Here is a 23,457-nt window from a genome sequence, read left to right on the forward strand (position 1 = left end):
ATGGAGCCAAATTGTTCTTTGCTGCTCCAGAGACCAGAACACGAACCAATGGATTCAAATGACAAGAAAAGATATTCCACCTAAACATTAGGAAGGACTTCTTTACTGCAAGAATTGTTTGGCAGTGGTGGTGGATTCTCCTTCTTTGGAGGTCTTTATACATAGGTTGGATGGGCATCTTTCAGAAGTCCTGCCATTGTATTCCTGCATGGCATGAGGTTGGACTCGGTGGCCCTTGTGGCCCCTTCCAACTATGATTCTATGAAATACCAACAGGCAGCTGGTTCTTGGGGAATCTATCTACATACACTACAAAGTTAAAGCAATTAGATCCCACTTTAATTGTTACTCTGGCACTCTATGATATCCTGGGATTTGTAGTTTGGTGAGGGAGTTAGAGACTTCTGACCAAACTAAACCAAACAACAAATTCTAGGATTCTATAGGATGGAGCTTAAGATAGTTTAAGTGGGATCAAACTGATGTTAACTATGTAACGTAGATTTACTTATTGTTAGTATACATAATTAAAACAAGTGCTAAGGATGACAAGAATGGGTAGGCATCATTATGGGAATACAGTTGGTCCTCCACATTTGTAGCTTTGACTTTTGCAGATTTGATTATTCACAGATTTGATTAATTATGTTCTCTCTAGGAATCCCTGGGTTCCTCCAACACGACTATATTGTCAACGTCTGCCACAAGGTCTCTAGAGATTCCTAGAGAGAACACTTCTCTGGGCATTTGTAGGTCATGCAGGGCAATTTCATGGTCAACTTCTGGGCAGATCTTGACCACAGAACTGCCCTGGAAGAACTAGAGATCCCTATGAGAAGTGTTCTCTTAGGTTAAAAAAAGTGTTTTGGGGTTTTCCACTTTTACAGGGTCCCTGCCCCCCTAACTTCAGTGAATGTGGAGGGTTCACTTTATAAGGAAAAACAAGCCCTGGATAACGCAATGACAATTCCCTGATCTTTACCTTGAATGCCTACTACTGCAGCAGCATGCATAATATCTTCCAGGGTTATACAAACAATGCAGATAGGTCTGGTTTGGGACTGTGATGCAGATAGTAATTCTGCTCCACATTGCCATTTTCCCAATGTAACTCTCCTCCACCAACATGTAAGGATACACCTTTCATCCCTCATCATGATCATGGTCCACCTTAGCCCTTGCCCTGGAACTGCTTCTTTTAAAAATATTAAGGGACAAGAGATCCTATCCATCAGATGGCCAATGTTCTTCCTGATCTGGACCTCTTATCATTTTAGCCATCCTTTGAAGGAAGCAAAGGCTCTGGTTTTTCCAAACAGGGCCTTTTCAGACTTGTCACTAGATCACAGGTTCCAGCAGGTAATCCATTTATCAATTTCATGCTCTTAGAAGTTGTTACATGGTTGTACGCTTGCGGATATGGGGTGAGAATTCATTAAAATGCCAAAACAAATGGAACACCAAGCCGTCTTGCAGATATCTTCCTCAATAAGCATCCTGCCTCCTGCAGTCTTCCTGTCTCATTGCTATAGCAATGGAAAGAAACGGTGAGGGAGGTACCATCCTTTAGATGATGCTGGACTGAGAGCCCCACAAACTTTTAGTCCCAGATTTAAACAAACCACAGCTTGGCAAGTTGAGATGTCATGGGAAATTATGGTATTCTAACTAAGCATGATAATGAAAATGTACAAATCCTCTTAATTATTTTTTTGTTTGCTCAGCCCTTGCTTAGCACTTGTGTATGATATCACCATGCCACTGTTGTGTATTAATGCATTAAAAATATCTTTAAAGGGTTGCCTTTCTATGTTTTCATTTGCATCTTCTGCACATTTGGGTGCTCTCTGGCCAAGTTCACACCTTACAATAAATCACAGACTTGCAGAGCCCTTGACGCATTTTAGGATTGCCAGGTAAAGACCCATCCTAGGCCCTGAGACTTTGGGGCCAAAATTTGGAGATGTAGGGACAATCCCTTTTGATGTCATGGGGGAATTAAACATTATGGATTAAGCAGTCATCTTCATAGCTCACAGCTTGTGATTCAGAAACACACACATATATAAAGAGAACCTATTTTCCTGGTTGGAAATGGAAGTGTCTTTGCAAATTGCAATACAAGTTGCATCTCCTTTTTCTGAAATTCTTGGGACCAGAAGTGTCTTGGATTTTGGAATTATTATTATTACTGTTTTGGATTTTACCTGCATTTGCATATGCATACATAATATGAATTCTTGGCAGTGGGACTGAAGTCTAAACACAAAATTCATTTATGGTTTATGTACACCTGATACACATTTTATACAACTGCAGTCAATGGAGCCTTCTCAACCAGGAAACTACACTGTCCTCCCTAAAAGCCTCTTCATCCACACCAACACAGCAAAGGAGAAAGGGAGAAAAAAAGATCTTACCCAGCGTTTGGTGGCCCAACCTGAATTCCCAAAGCTATACATGATTTGGAAAGAGAAAAATGCTGGGTTTCAAGAAGTTACTTACTCTTTTGCCTGGTTCTCCTTGCTCACCTTTTTCACCTTTTCCACCACCAGGAGGGCCCTGGGAAGGAGAAACACAAACCAACCATTGGCTCCGTGGGATCCAAGGCTTTAGAGAATATTTCTGACATGACTTCAGAAATGAATGCAAAAGTGGGTTACTTACAGGAGGACCTGGTAACCCAGGAGGTCCTGGGGGCCCACGGTCACCTGGAACACCCTGTCAAACATGGCGAGGGTGAAAAAGAAGAGGAAGATCATTAGGGGGAAAAAGAGAGAAGTCGTTGCACTGTGTAGAACATTAATGCTTTCATTCCCATCTAAACTACTATACTTCATGACACTCCTTAGTATGTTGTCCTTGGGTGTGATCTTTCTCCCCATGTGAGTGGAGAGCAAGGTTTCTACTGTGTTAGACAGCAATGGTCCTTGCCATGCTGAGGCCACTTGCGCCTATCACTGGGATGTGCAGAGTTCGAAGTCCCACAGGCAGGAGAACAAGTCAATGTCACTTACACAAGGGCTCCTTTCAAGGTGGGCTAGGAAGCTGGGTTCCTTGTGACTTGGACAAGTATAGAGACGCAAGAGAGAGGCAGAGAGACAGACAGAGAGAATACAACAGGGTTGGGCCTCCTCCTTCCCTCCGTCTTCCCCACCCGCCGCCACTCAGCAACAGCAGCCTGTGGGAGGGACGTGGCACTCACCATCAGGCGGCCATCACTGCGTGGCGAGCAATGAGAGAGAGACCCGGGAATCCCAGCAGCTCCTGCAGCATCCCAGATGGCGCAAAAAGGGGGGCGGCACGCGTAGCCTGGTGCCACAGTCGCCATGGGAAGACAGCAGCCTAATGAGCAGGGCAGGAAAAGCAACTGTCACAGGAGCACACACATACATGACACACGCGCACAGAGTCAGGGCTGGCCCAAAGACATTTTGCCAACTGCTGCAAAGAACACAACGGTGCCTCCCCCTGCCCACTTCCACATCAAGAAGCCACTCTGGATTGGCCATTGAATGTTATAGTAACCACAAGTGGTCACCGGATAGTGTCCTCCAACATCACCTCTCATGCTTGCTTCGGAGTGGGACCAGGGAGGTTTGCATGGAATATACAAGCCATGTCCTTTAAACAGTAAATGACAAGAGAAGCCAAGAATCCATGAAGCTTCATGTATATTCTGCTTCAGATTAATGCCTCACTCTGTCTAATAGGAGGACCAAATCTCACACCAGGAGGTTCTCCAGGTTCTCCTCAGCTTAGGTCTTAAGGATGATGGCTAGTTAGGAGGAGGAGGAGGAGGAAGAGGAGGAGAAAGGAGGAGTGAGGAGAAGAAATACGAATGACACAACTGGGTGAAGAGATTCAGCACCGCATGCCAACGGGGCCTGAATCATCAATCATGCTCAAGGACAGAACAGTGCCTCTTGCCCCCTGGTCCTTTAAATAAACTATCATCTACAGTAGTTGACTCTGAAGTCATCATCACATACAGTACTGTAGTGCTTAGGCCAACTTCCATCTCTTATGTTCCCTGGTGCATTTGTGACTTTCAGCCACTGGTTTGCAGGTCACCAAAATTTGCTACAACCTGTAAAGTCCTAAAAGAGCTTGGGACCAAAGTACCTGAAGGACCCACCTTCACAAATACGAACCTCTGCGAGAGGGTGAGAGACCCTCATCAGTGCCTTGCCAACACAAGAGCTACATGTAGTGAGAATAAGGGTGGAAAGGCTTTTCTCTGGATGGAAAGGTCCATTTAGATTCCGTTTTGATGATCTTTGGTTACCATCTTGCTCAGAAAAGCTTAAGATCTCATGGACTGATTATGTACCCTACTCACTACTAGCTGTGATGCCTGTATTAATCTGTCTTTTATTGCTGTCTCTGTGCATGTGTGTGTGTTATGCAGTAATCTTATGTCTTATTGTTCTTAGCTGCCTTGGACAACTATAATATATACTTCCAGGTGAAGGAACCCATCAAACCAAACCAGAATGGTCTGGCAACCATCCCTCTTTCATGAGAACCCAGCAGAAATATGAGGCAGTTATGCAAGAGGATCTCATGACAGCTACATCAAATGTGCATCTCTAAAAACAGCAAACCTCAAGTTTTGGGAAGCAGAAATACATGGAAAAGGTGCAAAGACAAATGTCAGCATAGCAGTGGAAATTGAATAGAAGAGCCCCTAGAAGTAAAATACAAGAGTACTAAAGTCTGGATCTAGTTCTCAGTTTTGTCACTGAGGTGACCTGCCTGTTTTTGGACCCTGTGACATGTTGCTTGAATTGTACTATGTCTGTATGCCATATTCAGGCGTGGCATCCCTTTGCAGGCAGGTGAAGGCACTGGAGGGAGGGAGGACAGGTGTACAGGATGAATGGAAAGAGCAGGAATGTTCTCTCTTCACCTTATGTCATGGGCTGGATTATGGTTTGAAGGTGGAGCATGATCCACTGTGCCTTGCTGCACCTGGCCAAGTTTATGAATGTGCCCAATGTGGGAATGCCATTGGAATCTCCTTTTCTCACTCACCTGATCTCCCTTCTGAAATTCTACATCGTTTGGTCTCTTCTGTTCGCCAATCTGCCCTGGTGGCCCTGGAGGTCCTTGGAGTCCCTGTTCACCCTAATTTCCCAAGGAGACAGCAAGATATATTAGTTTTAGAAGGTGCTCTCATCTGATCCGCCGCTACCAACCAAAGGAAGGCTGAGCATGGCAGCTCTGCACTCACCTTTTCTCCTTTGGGCCCTTGGAAGTTCAAGCCCATGTTGCCCTAAAAAGAGAGTCATGACAATTGTTGTTATTACTCTTGATACTGTTATTGCTACTGTTGTTGTAATCATCGTCTTCATCATCAACTTCTTGCATCAATATCCCACCAGAAAAATCCCAGGGCAAGGGATAGGAATACTGAACAATCACAGCAATACTGAAACAATCCAATAAATAAACACCTAATAAAACACATGAGCGGTCAATAGGGACAAAAAAGGCCCACAAATTCAGAACACATTATTTACAGCACCATTTATAAATGCCCAGGCAAATAAATGGGTTCTAGCCAAGGCCCAAAAGAATAGTAATAACAGCAACCACAACAAAATACAAAAAGCTTAATGAAAGTAGACAAAGGATACTATACCTTAGGGCCTGGTAATCCTGGTGGGCCAGGAGGACCCTGTAAATGACACACACACTCATGATTTTGCAAGACAATCACTCCCCCCCCCCAAAAAAAAAATTGCATGAGATATTGCATCAGATGCCATGATGCATAACTTTGCAATGACTTATCTACTTTGCTGACATGATATGAAACTAAGGTAGTGATTGCAAGAAGCCTCGTTCTGTTGCTGGCACTATACACAAAAACAAGACACTTATACACTTCTTGAACCATGAAGTATTTGGCCAGGGCAAGGGGCTATGGATCTGTCTCCCACTGCCCTCCATAAAAGTTTACCACCCACCCAGGCTTCATTTCCCAGCTGTTGAATGAATAAGGGATACATTGTGGTGCAGGACCTCTGAGTCTCAGCCTCATCTCACTAGCTGGGACTCTGCCACCAAAGAAATGGGAGTTAGAATCCTTGTTAGTTTCATGGCCAAATGTTAACAGCTGCCCAGTGGCATGAAAGTGTTCAATTGTATTAGTGATCTTGTTGGATACCTTTTACATTTGGTTCACAGTATGAGGCTGGGAAAAAGATATGAAGCTAGAAACTGACTATGGAAATGTATGTTTATTGCTAACTACCTAAACATTTCTCATAGCTACTGGGGTCAGGGGACACTTAGATTTTCTTTGTTTACCTTGGGAGTCCATTCTCCATTAATGGGAGGCTGGACCCATCAGCACAAGAGCGAGAATGATTTTCTTCTGCTGTCTACCATCTGTTGTATCACCACCATTAAAGCTAATGCTGTAACAGTAATGCATGCCAGGGTTCAGCATAAAAACAAAACCTTGGACGGGCCTGGGAGCACACTCAATTCTGGAACAAGACAGGGCCTAAAAGAGGTTGGCTTTGCTACCTGGAGGGACTCCTCTTGGTTCATCAGTACCATAAGCCTGATCTGCCACAGCATGGACCTGTTCCACTGATAGGGAAACTTGCACACATGGGCACTAAGATATCTCCACTCCGGAGAACTTTAATCCCGCCTTGCAGCAGGATCAAAGAAATGCCAAGCAGAAATCCCCCTGTTTCATTCTCTCTCATTGCTCTTACTGCTCACAGCGCAAAGGTTTCTCTTGTCCTGTTCAGGATGCAAGAGACACTTTTCAATCTGCTATAATATCTTGCCCCACCTCTACTCAAAGCCCTGCCCCTGAATGCTGTACATTTCTACTGCAAAGCACTGGAGAAACTCCAGAGCAGAAGCTCAGACTCTCATTGGGCAACACTTAATCATTGCAAAAGTTATGCAGAGGAAATCAAGGAAATGTACCGTCAAACCTGGTGGCCCGGGAGGACCAATGGGACCTAGTGCGCCAATGGGACCTGGCGGGCCCTGTAACAAGGAGAGAAGGAATGATCATCCGAGCCCAAAAACATGATATGAGAATACCTACAGAATATATGTGTTTGTGTGGAAGTATAGCATTAGCATTAGTCAACTGGGAGGATCATCAATTAACCCACCACTTTTCCACCAGGTCTAAAGCTCTGCCTGATTCTCCATTGCCACCAAATGTGAAGACTTTTATAAATCCCTCTGTTACCACCTTGGATTGAGGGCTTCCCTTACCTTCACCTTTGCCAGCCATGTAAGGACCTCCTTTTGTCCTTCTGCTGTGTCCATCACTGGTGGGGACTTCCTAAATGCCCCCAAGCCTGACATATATTTATATCCCCACCAGATACTGGAGTTCCCTTAAAGTTTTGGTTTAACACTGGGTGACCAAATAGTGGACCTCCAGCTTTTGGACTACAATTCCAACCATCCTTCATCATTTGCTAGAGATTATTGGTTTCACAGTCAAACAACATCTTGAGGCCCCAACCCCTAGTTTAATTTCACAATTGATAATACTATCCTACTACGGATGGAAAAAAATAATCATAAATATTTGCAGTTATTCATTCACAGATTGATAAACAGGTTTCCTGACTGTCAACTTACTGGTATCCCTGGAACGCCTGGGAATCCTGGGTCGCCTTTCTGTCCTGGAAGCATAGACGATATAATTTCACCTGGCTCTCCCTTTTAAAAAGAAGAAGAGAAATTGGACTAAGAAGGCACTCATTGAGATTTCTATAGAAACAGATCATACAGTTCACATATAATACTGGTGCAACCATTTTTAACACACAAACAAAAGCTCCCAATTTTTATTTAAACATTGCCTTACATGAACGTATTGATAACATTTATGGACCCAATGAATGCATTGGGTGCTAGATCTGATCTTGAAAACTTAACAGGTTGGTTGGTACTTGCATGGGAGACCATCAAGCCATGATGGTTAGCATTCCTTTACCATCAGCTGGAGAATGATATGACTCTTGTCCTCACCTCAAACCTTGGCAAGCTAAAACATATTTGTTTGTTGCTGTGTGTCTACATGTCGTTTCCAACTTATTTTCATCTTAAAATCTTGGGTGAAAGCATTCAGACATTCCAGATTTAACAGACTTGGGCAGAGTAGCATTTGCAGAAAGTGTTTGCAGAATAACAGCATATTTAAATGAAATTTACCTTCATTCCTGGTAAGCCAGGAGGACCCTGCATTTAAATAAAAATGGAGGTGGGGGAAAGAAAGATAGACAGAGTTATGAGTAGCCCATTCAGTGAGAATGTATCTCTCTTGAATCAAAGAATTCAATTCAGTCAACAGCTATTATAGAAGCTCAATATTTGGATGATGATGATGATATTATTCAATATTGGCATTTATATCTCCCCTTTCTTCCAACAAGCTCCAGGCAATATGCATGCTTTCCTTCTCTTTGCTTTTACTCTTCACAACAACTCGGTGAGGTAGGCCAGGCAACAGACAGTAGCTGGCCTAAGGCATCTCAGTGAGCTTTATGGAGCATTGAGGCCCTAACCTGGGATCTTCCAAGTCCTAGTCTGATATTCTAAGTCCAGTATAACACTGGCTCTCCATACTGTAAGTACTGGTTCATTGAGGGAATCTCTCAGTGTCTTTAATTGACCTCTTATTTAGAATGTATACTACCTCTGTGAAGTTTCTATTGATCAGCTCTTATAGTGTATCAAAACTATAAGAAATGGGGATGGCAGCGGGGAAGGCAAGTAAGTCTAGCACATGCTGGATGCTCATCTTTACTCTCAGAAGTCACAGCAATGGCAACTGGAACATGGAAGGAGGGTCTCTCACCAGCCACTGGGACCCAGGCATGATGGATCTAATCAATAATCTTGAATTTAATACATAATCAATTACACTGCCATAATGATTAGAGAAATGAGTATAGCCCCTTTGCTGATTTCCATTGGTAGTGCCATTCAATATATGTGGAACTCTCTGTGTCGTGATTTCAAACAAATGAAGTCCTGCAGAATCAGACTTATTTTTGGATATACAGAGGCTAAACCAATCCCCATAAACTAGGTTCTGTTCTAGGACCGATCATCATGTATAAAACCAGACCAATGCTAGAATGCTAGGTCACAACACTTTTCTTTAAAACATAATAATAATCAAAAGTTATGCATAAAAGGACTGTATAACAAGTCAATGCCACTAAAACTTGCAATTCAAAATCCAAATATAACAACTGTAAGAGGGAGTTCCTTATACTTACGGGGGGCCCTTGCAGACCGGGAAAACCTACATTGCCAGGAAAGCCACGTTCACCCTGCAGAAGAAAGAAATTGAAATTCAATGTACAGTATACTTAAACACAGCTTAAAATCTAAATGCATACTTCTGTTAAATGGAGAGAAGCAGCAAAGCAGTAACACATGTTGCAAAATATCAGGAACTAACTCACATACATAACATTTGAGGAGTAAGCTAAATACAGGAGAGAGAAATCGCTTTATGTACTCAGCAATCCACAGTTGCTTGGCCTTTACAGGATACAATTGGAAAAGGCTGATGGAGATAAGGAACATTATATCTGACCACTGAAGATGACAGATTGATGGAAAGCTTGCGCATGCCATGTTCTTGTTCCAGAGAACATGGAAAAAATTATTCTAACCAGAAGAGAGGACAAGCAGCTAGTACTCCATGATAATATGCAGCTACTAGGAGGAAAAGTGAGGCAGCCTTATGTAGCAGCAGATTTTAAGCATCATGAAATGGAAGCCAACTCTCTAGTTACTTACCTTGCATTTTTTAATTAAGAGAATGAGGAAGGGAACTTGTGGGATTTTTCACTTTGTAAATACTTTGGCTATTATGAAACATCTTTGTATATATTCTGTTTTTCTCCTGTGCTTTTACAATGCAAAATATCTGGAAATAAGCAGCTCTTCCTCGTCTGCGACAGATAAATGCTAGTACCAGCTGCTACACATGCTACTGCCGTTTTTAGCACCTTCTAGTCTCATGACCAAAAATGATTCAGTTTCCAAGACTATTGCAAACATGAACCAGTCCTACCTTTGTTCCGTTGCATCCTGGGATTCCTGGAGGCCCTGGAGGCCCATCTTGACCTGGCAGCCCCTGAAAGGTAGAAGGAGAAGTGGCACAGCTACATCCAGATAAGCATTTCACGCATACAGTACATATGACCTGACAATTCTGCAGTTATGTCAGCAATGAAGTCTACTTACAGGAAGTCCTGGTGTTCCTGGAAAGCCAGGTAGACCTGGAGGTCCCTGCAAATATGAAATTAAGATTTGTGATTAGAGAGAAAGGGAAGGGCATATAATATTTAAAAGCCAAGGAAAAGAATTATTGTCTCAGGCTTCAGAATGAGGTGAGTTAGGCTGCAAGGACTTCAGAAGAAGAAATGCTGAGATTGTTGCACAAGGAGCAACAGGATCATAAGCAAATTTACTCCTTGATATTTTAGATCTGAGTTATGAGAATGAAAACCTGTATGTTGAAAGTGCTTGGAGTTAGTGATATTGGACCAAACATTTTCCACTGCTTTTTTTGACAGTAAATTCTTCATTTTCAGAAAGATTGCTATCAGAGCTTTGTGGCAGTTCTCTATGGGTGCCTGGGGTGTCCTTTTGTATCATAGAGCCCTGCAGACTGATAGGGTTGAGTGTCTCCTTTTCGTTGCAGAAAGAAAGGAGGAAACTGCCACAGAAAGGAGGGTTTTGCCACAGAATGGTAGAATATTATTTGTGGTGATGCCAATGGCCATGGTAGGGGGCATAAAAACAGCTGGCGGGTATGGGTATGCTGCCCATGGGTCATAGGATCCATCCCTGAACAAGTTTGACATTGAATAGGTTTAAAAGCATGGGAAGAAATCTCACATTCTTGGATTGCTCCAGATCCCAGAATCATATTCCAGGAAATAAAGAATGCCACTTACTCTAATTCCTTTGGGTCCACCTGGTCCTGGAAGTCCATCATCTCCCTACAAAAACACATGCCAGCAGGGGTGGAGAAAGTGGTAAAAGAAAGAAATGGATGGCATTATTAATACGAATGGGAAAAGCTTACTTTAATGGCAAACATCCAAAGCCATTTTGTCCATTAACCTGAGATGTGAAGACTCCCCCTCTTACCATCACTTTGAAAGAAAATCATGTGGTTTTGTTTCCGCTAGCGCACACAGGTTTCTGGGTTTGCTTGGCCAATTCCACAGAAAATGAGATGCACATGAAATTCAAGTTGGTGGGAGCAATTTTACAGACCCAGGAATTTTTTGTACTCTCTGGGTGCATCTACTCTGTAGAAATAATGCAGCTTAAGTGCTGTAGCTCATCCTCTGGAAGCCTGGGATTTGTAGTGTTGTGTTACAAGGTCTTTAACCTTTGATGCCAAAAAGTGCTGGTGATTCACAAAACTATAGTTCGCACCAGATTCGGGATGCTGGTCCTGCATCATAGAAACAGGATGCAGTGAGCCTGGGGGCAATTCAGGGTAAATCACCCATGTAGACAAGGCCACAGAGTCCCAAAGAGATTCCACCTATCTTTTTCACAGAGCTTACTTCATGTATGTCATGAGCCACAAAGCAACAGTTCCCCCACGTAACAGGGATATTCAAGAAACATCAGTTCATACGGGTTCTGCAGGTCTCCACTTGTGAATATACAACAGGTTGTAGCAAAGGAAACACAGGCGCGGTACAGAGCACCAAATAAAAAGAAAGAAGCACACGGAAGTGGCTCCTTTTTGTGGCACAGTTGCACCATCGCAAACCACAAGAGACAGCACGATGATGTCGCAGCTGCGCAGCGCTGTTTGGATGCTGCACTGCTGCAATGTCATAGTTGTGCATGCTGTGTAGATGGTGCTGTGCAGCTGCGATGTCCTCATCACATGCTAGGGTTGCGGGGCATGTGCACGCACCCCCCTGAGGCAACCCTAGCATGTCACCATGACGCCGCAAAGGGCCGGTATGTACTGGGCCACAGAGCTAGCTCTGCCTTTTTGGGGATGCCCCAGGTGCTGGCAAGATGGCTGAACCAACAATCATGGAGCCACCATTTCTGGTTGTACTGTTTCCATGATGGAGACAGCAACCATGACTGTCTAAGGTTCCAAGAGCAGAGCTAGCTCTGCACAAAACTCAAGACCCCTTCACAGACCATAGAGATGCCTGGTTTCTAATGCCATTGCGCTGAGTTACTCACTTTTTCGCCTCTTGGCCCAGGTGGTCCTTCTGGTCCTGGAAATCCGGGTAAACCTGGTTGCCCTTCTAAACCCGGGAATCCTCTGTCGCCCTGCAGCAATGCAAGAGAAGCAAGAAATCTCATTATTACAACTCACAGTGTTAATCAGTTTTCCCCAAGGTTTCCAACATGAGTTTTGTTACGTTTTTCTAAATAACGTTCCCTGATGTGGTATGTTTGGTTTGAATCTTATATTCAAAGACATTCAAAGCTTTCTGCGGAAATTATTTTACTGGGATGTTTGTAAGAGCATAACTCACCTTGGATCCCATCCTGGCAGAAAGGCAGAGTATACAGCCAGTAAACGAACGGACAGACGAATGAATGAATATTGCTTCCCTTTCATTCCATTTTTCAACCTGCCTGGTCTACCATAGCAACCTCTAGCTAAGTAGCTTATTCACTTTCCCCTCCCTTCCCAAGTTTGTGTTTTTAATAGAGTCTCAATATTCTGGGACCAACAAGCACTTTAAAATATTCACTGAACTGACTTTCTTGCGGAGTGGGAGTTGTTGTCCCTTCCGCTCTGATACTGAAGAGACCTGTGATCTGACTGAGGTTTCTTGCAGCTAAAAGGCACATTATAATTCTTCCAAATAAACATTACTTTTAAATAAATAGCATGCGTAACTGGGATTCAACACAGGTGGACTCCGTCCAAACACTTATGTGACATCTGGAGGCAGTGTGGAACACCAGTGCTTATTTAGACATGCCTCAACAAAGGAGGTGAATAATACTTATGCAAGCAGCAAGTGCCAGGGTGTTTTTGTTTACTTAGATTTGTATGCTACACTGAGAAGATTTTGCACCTTCATGGTGTTGAGCGTCTCACGCATGTCAAGTGGTAACATTGCCAACTAAAAACAATTCCAATTCCTCGTTGTTACAACCACAAAATGTGGAGAGGATTGCATGCTTCTGCAAGGCACTATAGGTTTGCAACCACGAATGGTTAGCCAACACAAGCAAAATGCAGGCTTATTACATTCCATAATGCACTGTATTTCTTGGCCAAAGGAAACATAGGATTCAACACAAGTGGACTCCGTCCAAACACGTATGTGTCATCTGGAGGCAGTGTGGAACACCAGCGCTCCTAGCACTTGAGTGCGAGTCTTTGGTGACACAGTAAACTGTAAAGGTCATCATGTAGATATATCTTGTTTCTTTCCTTAGTGAGTTTTGTTTTGAGGAAATGGATGGAGGGAATACAGTGGGTAAATACACGAGGTTGTCATTTGAACCCTCTATAAAAGAAAAGGTCCACGAACAAGAAAGGTTGGTTGTTTTATCTGGAGGCATCCGAATTGCCCTCTTCTGTAATCTGAGGCATATACTAGCTAAAACACAGGGCAGCCACAATTAGATCTCCACATCTCTCTCACACACACATACACATACACACAAACAATGATGGCTGGTGTTGTCTGTGCCACTAGGATGGTGAATCCATCCTAGGTTTTAAACTAAACTTAAAGGTGCTGTCCAAGGTGTTGAGCCTATTTTGCAGTCTAGACTTCAGCATCCTGGGGTGCATCTGCACTGTAGAGATAATGCAGCTTGACATTATTTTAACTGCGGTAGCTCCATCCCATGGAATCCTGGGATTGGTAGTTTTTCTTTAGCCTTCTCTGGTGCATCACCAAACTTCAAATCCCAGGATTATTTACGATGGAGCCATGGCCATTAATGTGGGGTCAAACTGCATTATTTCTACAATGTAGATGCATCCTTGGATAGCTCCTTTAAAATATGACTTAAAATCTGGAGCAGATTTACTATCCCACTAACAGGGGGGTCACCAGCCACCACTGTTCAGATCCATCATACAATGTAATACTTTCCTTCATGTGAGGGAAGCGCAGATCAGCTCTCAAATGCCTTAAACCTGTCTTGAAAGATTTATTTGTTGGGAAATAAAGAGGGTGGATGGGAACAAGCTGAACCACTGGCAAGTTCTTTCGAAAACTAAGGTCACGGAGACCAGGTGGGGACTGTTCAGTGTCACGTAGAACAGCAGCCCTTGTGAGACAGATGTTCTCCATCATGGAGCACTGATACATTTGCAAAGGGATTAGAGACGCTGCAGATGTACGTGGGACATGTGTGCTTTTGATCCCAATGAAGCAATGGAAGAGTGTCCAGCCCTGATTTCTTCTTGTGTATTTGGCATGTTGAGCAGCTACAGCAAAAGAGAAAGCGGACAATCTGTGCCCCAAAGGAACATAAGCCTGGCATGAGGAAAGCCTGATGTAAGGAAGGAGCAACCCTTTTGCTGCCAAATATCAACCGAAGATGTTGTCTTATGTGGACAGACCACTCTACTACCATTACAGTGGGCCCTTGGTATTATCTGGGGTTTGGTTCCAAGACCCGGTGTGGATGCCAAGATCCATGGATGCTCAAATCCCATTATATACAATAGCACAGTAAAATGTCAACACCCTTTTGAATTGTTCTGCCCTGAAATGAACACAGTATTCCAGGTGAGGCCTGACTAAAGCAGAATATTTGCTGTTCCCTTCTGAGAAATGCGCCCCATGCTCTGGGGGCAAGTCTTGCCTGCTGCTTGAAGTGAATGGCACTTGCAAGTCGGTTATGGAAAATACACAAGCCTCAAGTCAAGTCAAGTCAGTGTGTCATTTGTGCCAAGTCAAGTCATGGAGGTGACTTGTGTCTGAGTCAACAGACTTGAATCTACATCGCTGGCAGGACCTAGAGAAGGGCCTATCCTGTGGATCTCAGGGTCCAGGCAGGATGATATTAGGATATATAGTCTATCAGATAGCTTGGACCTAAACTGTAATATTGTCCAAGCGAGAGGCCAGATCCAGCTCTTTCCTCCAAACTATGCATCACTCTGGTTAAAAACAAAAACAAACCCACACTCCGTCATTGCGACAATAGAGGATCGTATTCGAACACATACGTAACCTCACTTAACCTTTCTTCTGTGCCAAAGAGACTAAGCCTTCAGGCTCAGGCACACATATGTGTACAATGAACCCTTGGCAAGCGCATTTGCCAAAAGATGATCTCATTCATCTCAGCCACCTGGAGAGAAAGGCGTGACCCTTCCAGGGCAGTTTCTATGAAAGGCATTGCGGAACATGCCATTGTGCAAAGCCTGGCCCTATTCACATGGTTTGCTACGGAAACTTTGAGTTTAAAAACTAGCAAGGGACGAAATGCAGTGGGCCCTTGGTGTCTGCTGGGGTTTGATTCCAGGATAACAAAATCCATGGATGCTCAAGTCCCATTCAATACAACGGCAGAGTAAAATGCTATCCCTTATATAAAATGGCAAAATCAAAGTTTGCTTTTTGGAATGTATACGTTTTAAATAACATTTTCAAACCACGGATGCTTGAATCTGCAGATAAAAATATCCATGAATATGGAGAGCTGACTGTAATACTTCTGCAAATTTAAATTCAAATCACAAACCCTGAATGCCCTTAAGCAATGGTTTAGCTTGGAATTTCAGTTGACCTGCTCTGTTTGTGTACTAGTGCTATTGACAATTTAATATCTACTCTATTAGAGATTATCCTATTAACTTGTTTGTTGTGTTGCCCTGGTGATGTAAGGCATTGCGGAAAGATGATTTCCTTCAAAGGTTACAAAGGCGGCATCTGCACTATAGAAATATTGCAGTTTGACCGCACTTTAAACGCTTCATCCCATAGAATCCTGCAATTTGCAATTTTAGAAGGCCTTTAGCCTTCTCTGCCAAAGAGTGCTGGTGCCTCACAAAACTACAAATCCCAGGGTTCTGTGGGATGGAGAAACAGCAATTAAAGTGGGGTCAAACTGCATTATTTCCACAGTGCAGATGCACCCCAAGAAAGAGACTACATAAACTAATGATTTGCAGCATGGTTGCCACAGCAGACCATGGTTGCAATGGAAGTGGATGGGAACTAATATGCTTCTCTGCTTACCTTTTCTCCTTTTTGTCCACTACAGTCGCATTTGGATCCTGAAGAACATCCATGGCAAGCCTAGGCAAAAGGATAAAACCAGCAAAGTGAGACTCATTTAACTTTGAAAAGAGAGAGACAATGCACACTGCTTCTTCCTTCCGAAGGCTTATGAATATTATTAAGTGTATCTATCCATTTGGAATAAAATACATCTTTTAAAGTAATTAACTCTGTTTAAGATGTTAGGATTGACTGGATAACTCCTGCATGAGGCTCTTGGTCTCGTATTTTAAGGCATTTCTGCAGTAAGAATTCTGGCCAGTAGGTGGCACTTTCTGCTCACTGCTGAGATGCAGTTGCTCAGACTCCATCCAGTTTGGAGGGCAAGTAAGGAATTAACTTCTCCTCTCCTGTTCATCCAGGCCACAAATGCACTTTTGCCATGCAAATCTGAAAGGCAACATTCACATTCCAATGTGGCCTTGGTGCTGAGGATTTCAGACATCAAGAAGTGAATTAGATTTCATTGACACTTTGCTAAAGTCCCATCAGACCCACCCAGCATGTACAATGTTATGGGATTCTGGGAGCGGTAGTCCAATAAATCTGGAGGGCCAAAAGCTTCTCCACCTTGACATACCAGTAAGAATGGCATCCCATAAAGTAGTATGAATGAAAACAGGCCACAATGAAATACCATGAAGGAACATACAACAACGTCAAACCAACTCACATACAATTATTTCAGCAATAGTACAACGTCTTTTCAGCGAAGTACAATATTTGCAGAATAACCAATCAGCCCCAACAAGATGGCCATCTGTCAGGTATGCTTTGATTGAGAGTTCCTGCATGGCAGGGGTTGCATTGGATGGCCCTTGTGGTCTCTTCCAACTCTAGGATTCTATGATTACAAAAACAGTGTGGGGCTGGAAGTAGATACATAATGTCCCTCCAGATGCTGCTGGACTCCAGCTCCCATCAATCCTCAAACCTGTTTGTTCTGGATAGGGCTGATGGGACTTGCAGTCCAACAGTCCACATGTTCCTATACCTCAGCAATTATGCAATCATAACACTAGTACTAGAAGAACAGCAGCAAAGATATAATACACAGAACCGCCTTGATCCATGCATGAAAGATCAATTTAGTGGCAAGGTCAGAGCCATGTCTTACACACAGACAGAATGCACAAAACTAGTATTGCTGTCAAGAGAAAATCTAGCAACGGATTGCCTGCACTCTTTCTACTTCAGTTTCTCCACCCGTCCAAAACTGCAGACAGACATGACTGCAAGTGATGGTAGGCATGAAATCTTTAGATGAATAATAGCTTTAGATTTAAACTGATCAGAACTGCATACTTTATACCCCCAGGATGGACTAAGTCCCAGGGACATGTGGGCACACTGGATGCCTGGGGCAGTGACGTAGCCAAGGTGGGGGGCCTGTACCCCCCTTCTCTTAATTCTGTTAATAGATCAACAGCATAAAGCAAGGGTCCCCTGTATCATGGAAAATGGTGGCACATAATCTGGATCCCCCCTTCCCAAAATCCTGGCTAAGTCCCTGCTGAGGGGCACACTGCTGACAAGTTTCCTGCCAGTACTGAAAGTCAGTGGTGACAGCTTAATTCCATGCTGGCACAGAAGTTCAGCAACAATTGCATCGTGTAGCAGGATGCATGTGCATTTTCCTCTGTGATAGAGCCTTGCCACTTTGCAGGGCAGCTCCTTCCCTTCCAGCAGGGAAGAGCGATGGGAATATGTGTGCATTTTGCTGTTATTCTTCTTGTTGTTAACTGCCTTCAAATCAGACTCAATTCATGGCAACCTATCTCCAAAACACCCTTATCCTCAACAGCTCTGCTCAGGTCTTGCAGACTCAGGACTGTGGCTTCAATTATTGAGTCTATCCATCTGGTAAGTGGTCCTCCTCTCTTTCTGCTTCCTCCTACTTTGCCTAGTATTATAATCTTTTTCTATTGAGTTGTGCCTTCTCATGATGTGGCCAAAGTACAACAGCCTTGGTTTAATCATCATGGCTTAGAGGGAGATTCCAGTGGCCTTTGGTTTGTCTTTTTAGCTGTCCACAGTATCCACAGAACTCTTCTCCAATACCACATCTTTCATATCAATACATAGGAGTTTATCACACTGGGGCTAATTTCAGCATTAGAGAGAGATTAAAGCATCACTCAAATAAAGCGAAAAGGGCGAGTAATTGCACGGATGATTATCGCAAGCAATTGTGCAAATAAAGTGGTATCGGAAATGCTTTGTCGCTGAAATCCCGAAAGTAAAAAGATACGCATTAATGCTTCTTTTGGACCACTTTAATGGTGGGTTTTGCGCGATGTTGTGTGAAATTATTTAGCATAATTCAACAGTTTTTCCGGGATATTCATGGGCGCATAGTTTGTAAAGACTGCATGCATTTCCATACAATGAATACTATTTCCATGTGAAGAACACTACCTTTAAGAAAAGGTATGTTTCCAATTTTGCATGAACTGACTGTGCATCAAAGCAGATACACCAAAGCATGGGAAGAATGATAGGATGCTTCTTCTAAGAAAGGAAAACTGGAGATGACAGGTGCTAACTAACAGAAACGAAATGGACCATCTCATTGGAGTCACATTTTAGTTGGTCATAAAGGTAATTAATCAACCAGCAAAACAGTGCGGCTATTAACTCTTAGCATTGCAACCCATGGCAGAGGAGTCACATTCCAACAAAGCATAGCTCAGGAAAGAGTTAAAAATTAACTTCTTAACTACTAATCAACTGAATAGGAACATACACAAAGTTTCTCCCTTTGTCTACCAAAGCACTCACCACCCACAGACACAGTGAAGGCCATATAGCTCTGGACTTAGACCCATTTGCCATTAAAGAATGGCATAACTGTTGCTGCTATGTGCCTTCAATTCAACGCCTACTTATGGCGCCCATATCCTAGGTTTTCCTTGGCAAGGATTTGTTCAAAGTGGAATCTCCATTGCCTTCTTTCCAAGGCTGACGGAGTCTGATTTGCCCAGGGTCACATGCAGTTTTGTGTGTGTTTTATTTCTCTGGAGTGGACCTCAAGTGTTGCAAATCCAAGCTTTGAATTTCTGAAGCAAAGTAAGCTTTGTTCCAATGCAAAAGTCTCATGAGGTGTTAAATGAATATTCTGATCATGCATTAACTTCATATGCAATTTTTCTGCATCCCTAGCTGGGAGGAGAGTAGCTGTTCCCTATCTCTACAGTTTTATAATAATCCGAGGCAGGAATGCAAGAGGAGTTTCTACAGATAAGTGGTTTAAACCTCCATGGCACAAAGCAGATATAGGAAGACGTCTCCCATATATAATATAAAACCTAGAAGTTACTTGGTGTTGTCTCAGGTCCCCATTAAAAAGCCGTCCACTTCTTTGGGGACAAACAGAACAAAAAAGAACACCACAATCTATATTATCAAACTATAGAGATTCATCTTTTAAGTAGTTAGCTAGGCAATGCATCAGTAGAAATCATCTCAGGGAGCATTACCTAGAGCATCAGTGAGCATGCTCCAGATTCCAGAGGGAGCCCATCCAAAGATTGAGAGGGTCACAAAACACCATCATGGTGTCCTTTTTGTAGACCAGGAACCTTTCCATATTACACAATGTTAGCACTATGATTCCACTTGAACTACCAAGGCAACATCCTATGGACTCTTGGTGTTTGCAGTCTGCAGAACCACTAGACCTCTTGGGCTGAAAATTCTTGCAAAGGCTGGATGCATGTCTATATACCTTCATGTCACCTGTTGACTCACTGTGATCCCATGAATCTCATAGGGCTTTCTTAAGCAAAGAATACTCAGAGGTGGTTTTGACAGTTCCTTCCTCTGAAAAGTAGCCTACAGCAACCTGGTATTTGTCTGCAGTCTCCCTTCCCAAGTACTAACCAGGACTGACCCTGCTTAGCTTCCAAAAACAGACAAAATCTGGTGCCTTTAGGACAGTGGTTCCTAAACTTTGTTCCTCTAGGCATTTTGAAGTTCAACTCCCAGAAGCTAAAGCTAGGTTGGCCAATGATTGGGGATTTTCCACCTCTGAGCTAGTAGAAGGATTAAAAAGTATCCCCCTTCCCAAGCAATGCTCCTTCTTTAGAAGGTGGAAAGTCACCCCTTTCCAATTTCAGAAACGCTCTTCTAGAAAACTAAATTTCAGAGACATATCTTCCTCTGCCTTTTTTTTTAAACTATGAGATTATTCTTAGGACCACTTTCTGCAGCTTGCATACCATTTTTATGTACTTTTCACAGACATGCAAACAGAGCACAGTTGAAGTTTGCAAACTTTTGAGAGGATTAAAAAAAGAGAGCAAGAGAAAGAGAGGAGGGAGAAGGGGAGGGAGTGGAAACTAAGGCCGAAAGAGAGAACATTCTGTACTAAATTAGGTATCAGTCAAGCAAAGAGGCAAATCCAGCTCGTTGCAACTCCCAAACCCCTTGTGTGCTTGAACTGTCTTCCACTTCCATCACATCGTGCAAAGAGGTGCATGACCTCTTGCCTACCTGGCTGGCACCAGGAATGCCCTGGTTCCTGGCCAAAGCAAATCACCACATGCCTCACCAAGAAGGAAGGAGAGAGGAAAGGCTTCGGCTGCAAAAACCTGAGACACAGAGAGGGACGGCTGGTGCTCTTCTTTCCCACAAAAAGCCTTGCAAGAAACTTTGGTGCATTGAATCATTTGGGGCAAGGAGGATTGATCCCAATGGTGTCACTGCAAATTCTGAAGAGGGAACATTAATCCAGACAGTCCCTATAGCTAGAGTCTTTATCCATCTCCACAGGACAGGGGATAGGGAGCCCACTCTCAATCAATCAATCGATCAATCAATCATTCCCTTTCCACTGGTTGTACTGGACGAGAACTGATAGCAGCCAGATGTCCAAAACATCTGGAGGGAGCCAGTGTTTCCTGATCCAAGGCTGTGTAAGTGAGGGAGACTCTACACTCCTGGTACTCAATATAAAATCTCGGCGGTATGCAGCCAAAAGCACGATGCCCTTCAAATATTTACCGAAAGTCTTATTCCTGTGATTCTATCCAATTGCCTTGCCAAAGACTCACTCAACAGTCTGATGAAGGGGATTTTGCAGGCCAGTGCTCTTAAGACTCTCCATTCAGCCACCCAAACGGGGGTGTGCGTGGCATTCGTTCTCATCTGAAGAAGGTCAAAAGCAACCATCCCTCCCCCTCCTCTCACAAAGGAGACCCTGAAGGGCTCTTCTTTGTGTACACACCATTAACTTACTCTCCCGTTCGCTTCAAAAGAAAGCCATTTTGCTCAGACATTAAACTCAGATCCACAGGTGCTATATAGAGCTGTACAATTTCCTTCTGTCAATGGAGCAAAAGAGATGAAAGGCCCTCCTCAAGATACAGAAACTCAACCAGTATTTTCCCCCTCCATAGCCACCAAGCACATTAACCAAACACACGTGGGATTTATTACATATTAAGATGCCATGCCATTTGGTTTGGTGGTGAACCAAAGAGATCTTGCTGGTTAAAGTGGTTCCAGAAATTGTAAGGCTTCAAATCCCACAGCAATCCTGATCCTATATTACTCAGAGAAGTCACTGGAACCTAGCCCCACTGCTGCTGGAATTGATCCTAACCTCCTCCCCAAATTGGTACTTCTCCTCCAAGTTAAAAAGAAGAAGAGGGTATGTCACTCCTGTCTTAAGCAATATTTTCTTTGCACAGCTATAGAGGTTGCACCGCTAGTACCGTCGTTCATACTGAAAGACATAGGTATGTTGGTTTATGCCATCTTGTCCATTGTCGCAGGTGGGAAAATGTTTTGGGCTGACAGTCTAATCACTGTTACAATCATCCAGGATGTATCTCTGTGCACTTCAACATGGGTCCAAAATACACCGCAGAAACAATCCAGTTTGAGACCACTTTAACTGCCCTGGCTCAATGTTAGGGGATTCTGGGGACTGTAGTTTTGTAAGACATTCAGCCTTCTTAGTCGGAGAGCTTTGGAGCCATAATAAACTACAGTTCCCAGGATTCCCTAGCATTGAGTCAAGGCTGTTAAAGAGGTCTCAAACTAGATTATTTCTGCAGTGTGTTTTGGACCATTGCTACCCTAGCAGCCTCACATATACTGAGAAATGAAACAAGCATAAAACATTCCCCATAACATTGATACTGGGAGGAAGACCAGCAACCTCCCACTGAAAAATCCATCTATGAGTTCTGGGAGAACACCGACGCAACTGAGGTCCTGGGAACATGGCTCATGCCAAGGTCTGTGTGGCTGGATCTCTGATCACCGTGCCAAAGCTCACTGGAAAGACTTACTAAAAGGTTATCAGAATTCAACCACTCCAAATGATCTCCAAGAATAAAGCTACTAAGGCCACCAGTGCACTCCCAAAGTCACAGTGAGGTAGAAAACAAGCTCAGAAAGATATTTCTGGACATCTTTTTATCTCTCTTAAAAAAATATTCTGCATTGGCAAAACTGCCTGGAAGCAATCATACCAAAAGCAACCCCCTTTCAACAACAGATCTATTTCCTCAAGTGTTTGAGAGACTAGTTGGCTCCATGCATCTACAAGGGAAGAGTGTGCTGCACAATTGCCAACAGAGGCAGGAGACCTGGGAACATGGGCTCTTAAGGCTCTAAGCCAGAGGTTCTCAACCTTTAAGCCTCCAACTGTTTTGGACTTCAGCACCCAGAAGCCTTTGCCAGCATGGCCAATGATGAGGGAATCTGGGAGATGAAGTCAAAAACTTTTGGAGGACCAGAGGTTGAGAACCACTCTCTAAGCATCTGCGGAAGGGAGCAAATGCAGAAAAGGCCTCAGATGTGTTGAACATTGCCGAGAGACTTGGATCATCTAATGCAGTGATGTCCAGATTCTAGCCCTCCAGGCATTTTGGACTTGAGCTCCCAGAATCCCAGACCATTACCCAAGGTGGCTGAGGCTTCTGGGAGCTGAAGTCCAAAACACCTGTAGAGCCAGAGTTCGGACATCACTGATCTAACAAGAAGTCTCCTTAGACAGAGCTGAATTGACTTCTTTATTTCAGACACAGCTCTTTGCCTCTTCACCTCTAGCTTTATCTTAACTTTCTTTCCAAGTCTCTCCTCCCTACTATTATTTTTATTGCTTCTTACTTTCTTCTCTTCTCCCCCTTGTATCACTTTTGGGTACCATTGTGCTACAGGAGTATCCATA

General features: G+C 43.4%; 1 protein-coding gene across 2 annotated transcripts in view; it reads right to left on the minus strand.

Annotated features, from left to right (window-relative positions):
* LOC149308798 (uncharacterized) overlaps nt 1–23,457 on the minus strand; it is an 87,927-nt gene that overhangs the window by 39,809 nt on the left and 24,661 nt on the right. For both annotated transcript variants that reach the window (XM_089536484.1, XM_089536486.1), the window contains exons 2-15: nt 16,233–16,292; nt 12,247–12,336; nt 10,977–11,021; nt 10,261–10,305; nt 10,088–10,150; nt 9,282–9,335; nt 8,209–8,235; nt 7,633–7,713; nt 6,958–7,020; nt 5,648–5,683; nt 5,237–5,278; nt 5,038–5,130; nt 2,668–2,721; nt 2,506–2,562 (exon numbers count right to left, since the gene is read on the minus strand). In XM_089536484.1, coding sequence (XP_089392610.1) covers nt 2,506–2,562; nt 2,668–2,721; nt 5,038–5,130; nt 5,237–5,278; nt 5,648–5,683; nt 6,958–7,020; nt 7,633–7,713; nt 8,209–8,235; nt 9,282–9,335; nt 10,088–10,150; nt 10,261–10,305; nt 10,977–11,021; nt 12,247–12,336; nt 16,233–16,292 — 810 coding nt within the window. The remainder of the gene's footprint in view (nt 1–2,505; nt 2,563–2,667; nt 2,722–5,037; nt 5,131–5,236; nt 5,279–5,647; nt 5,684–6,957; nt 7,021–7,632; nt 7,714–8,208; nt 8,236–9,281; nt 9,336–10,087; nt 10,151–10,260; nt 10,306–10,976; nt 11,022–12,246; nt 12,337–16,232; nt 16,293–23,457) is intronic.

The sequence above is a fragment of the Sceloporus occidentalis genome, unplaced genomic scaffold (genome assembly GCF_023333645.1).
Source record: "Sceloporus occidentalis isolate IW3139 unplaced genomic scaffold, rSceOcc1.0.p SCAF_8, whole genome shotgun sequence".
Taxonomy (NCBI): Eukaryota; Metazoa; Chordata; class Lepidosauria; order Squamata; family Phrynosomatidae; genus Sceloporus; species Sceloporus occidentalis.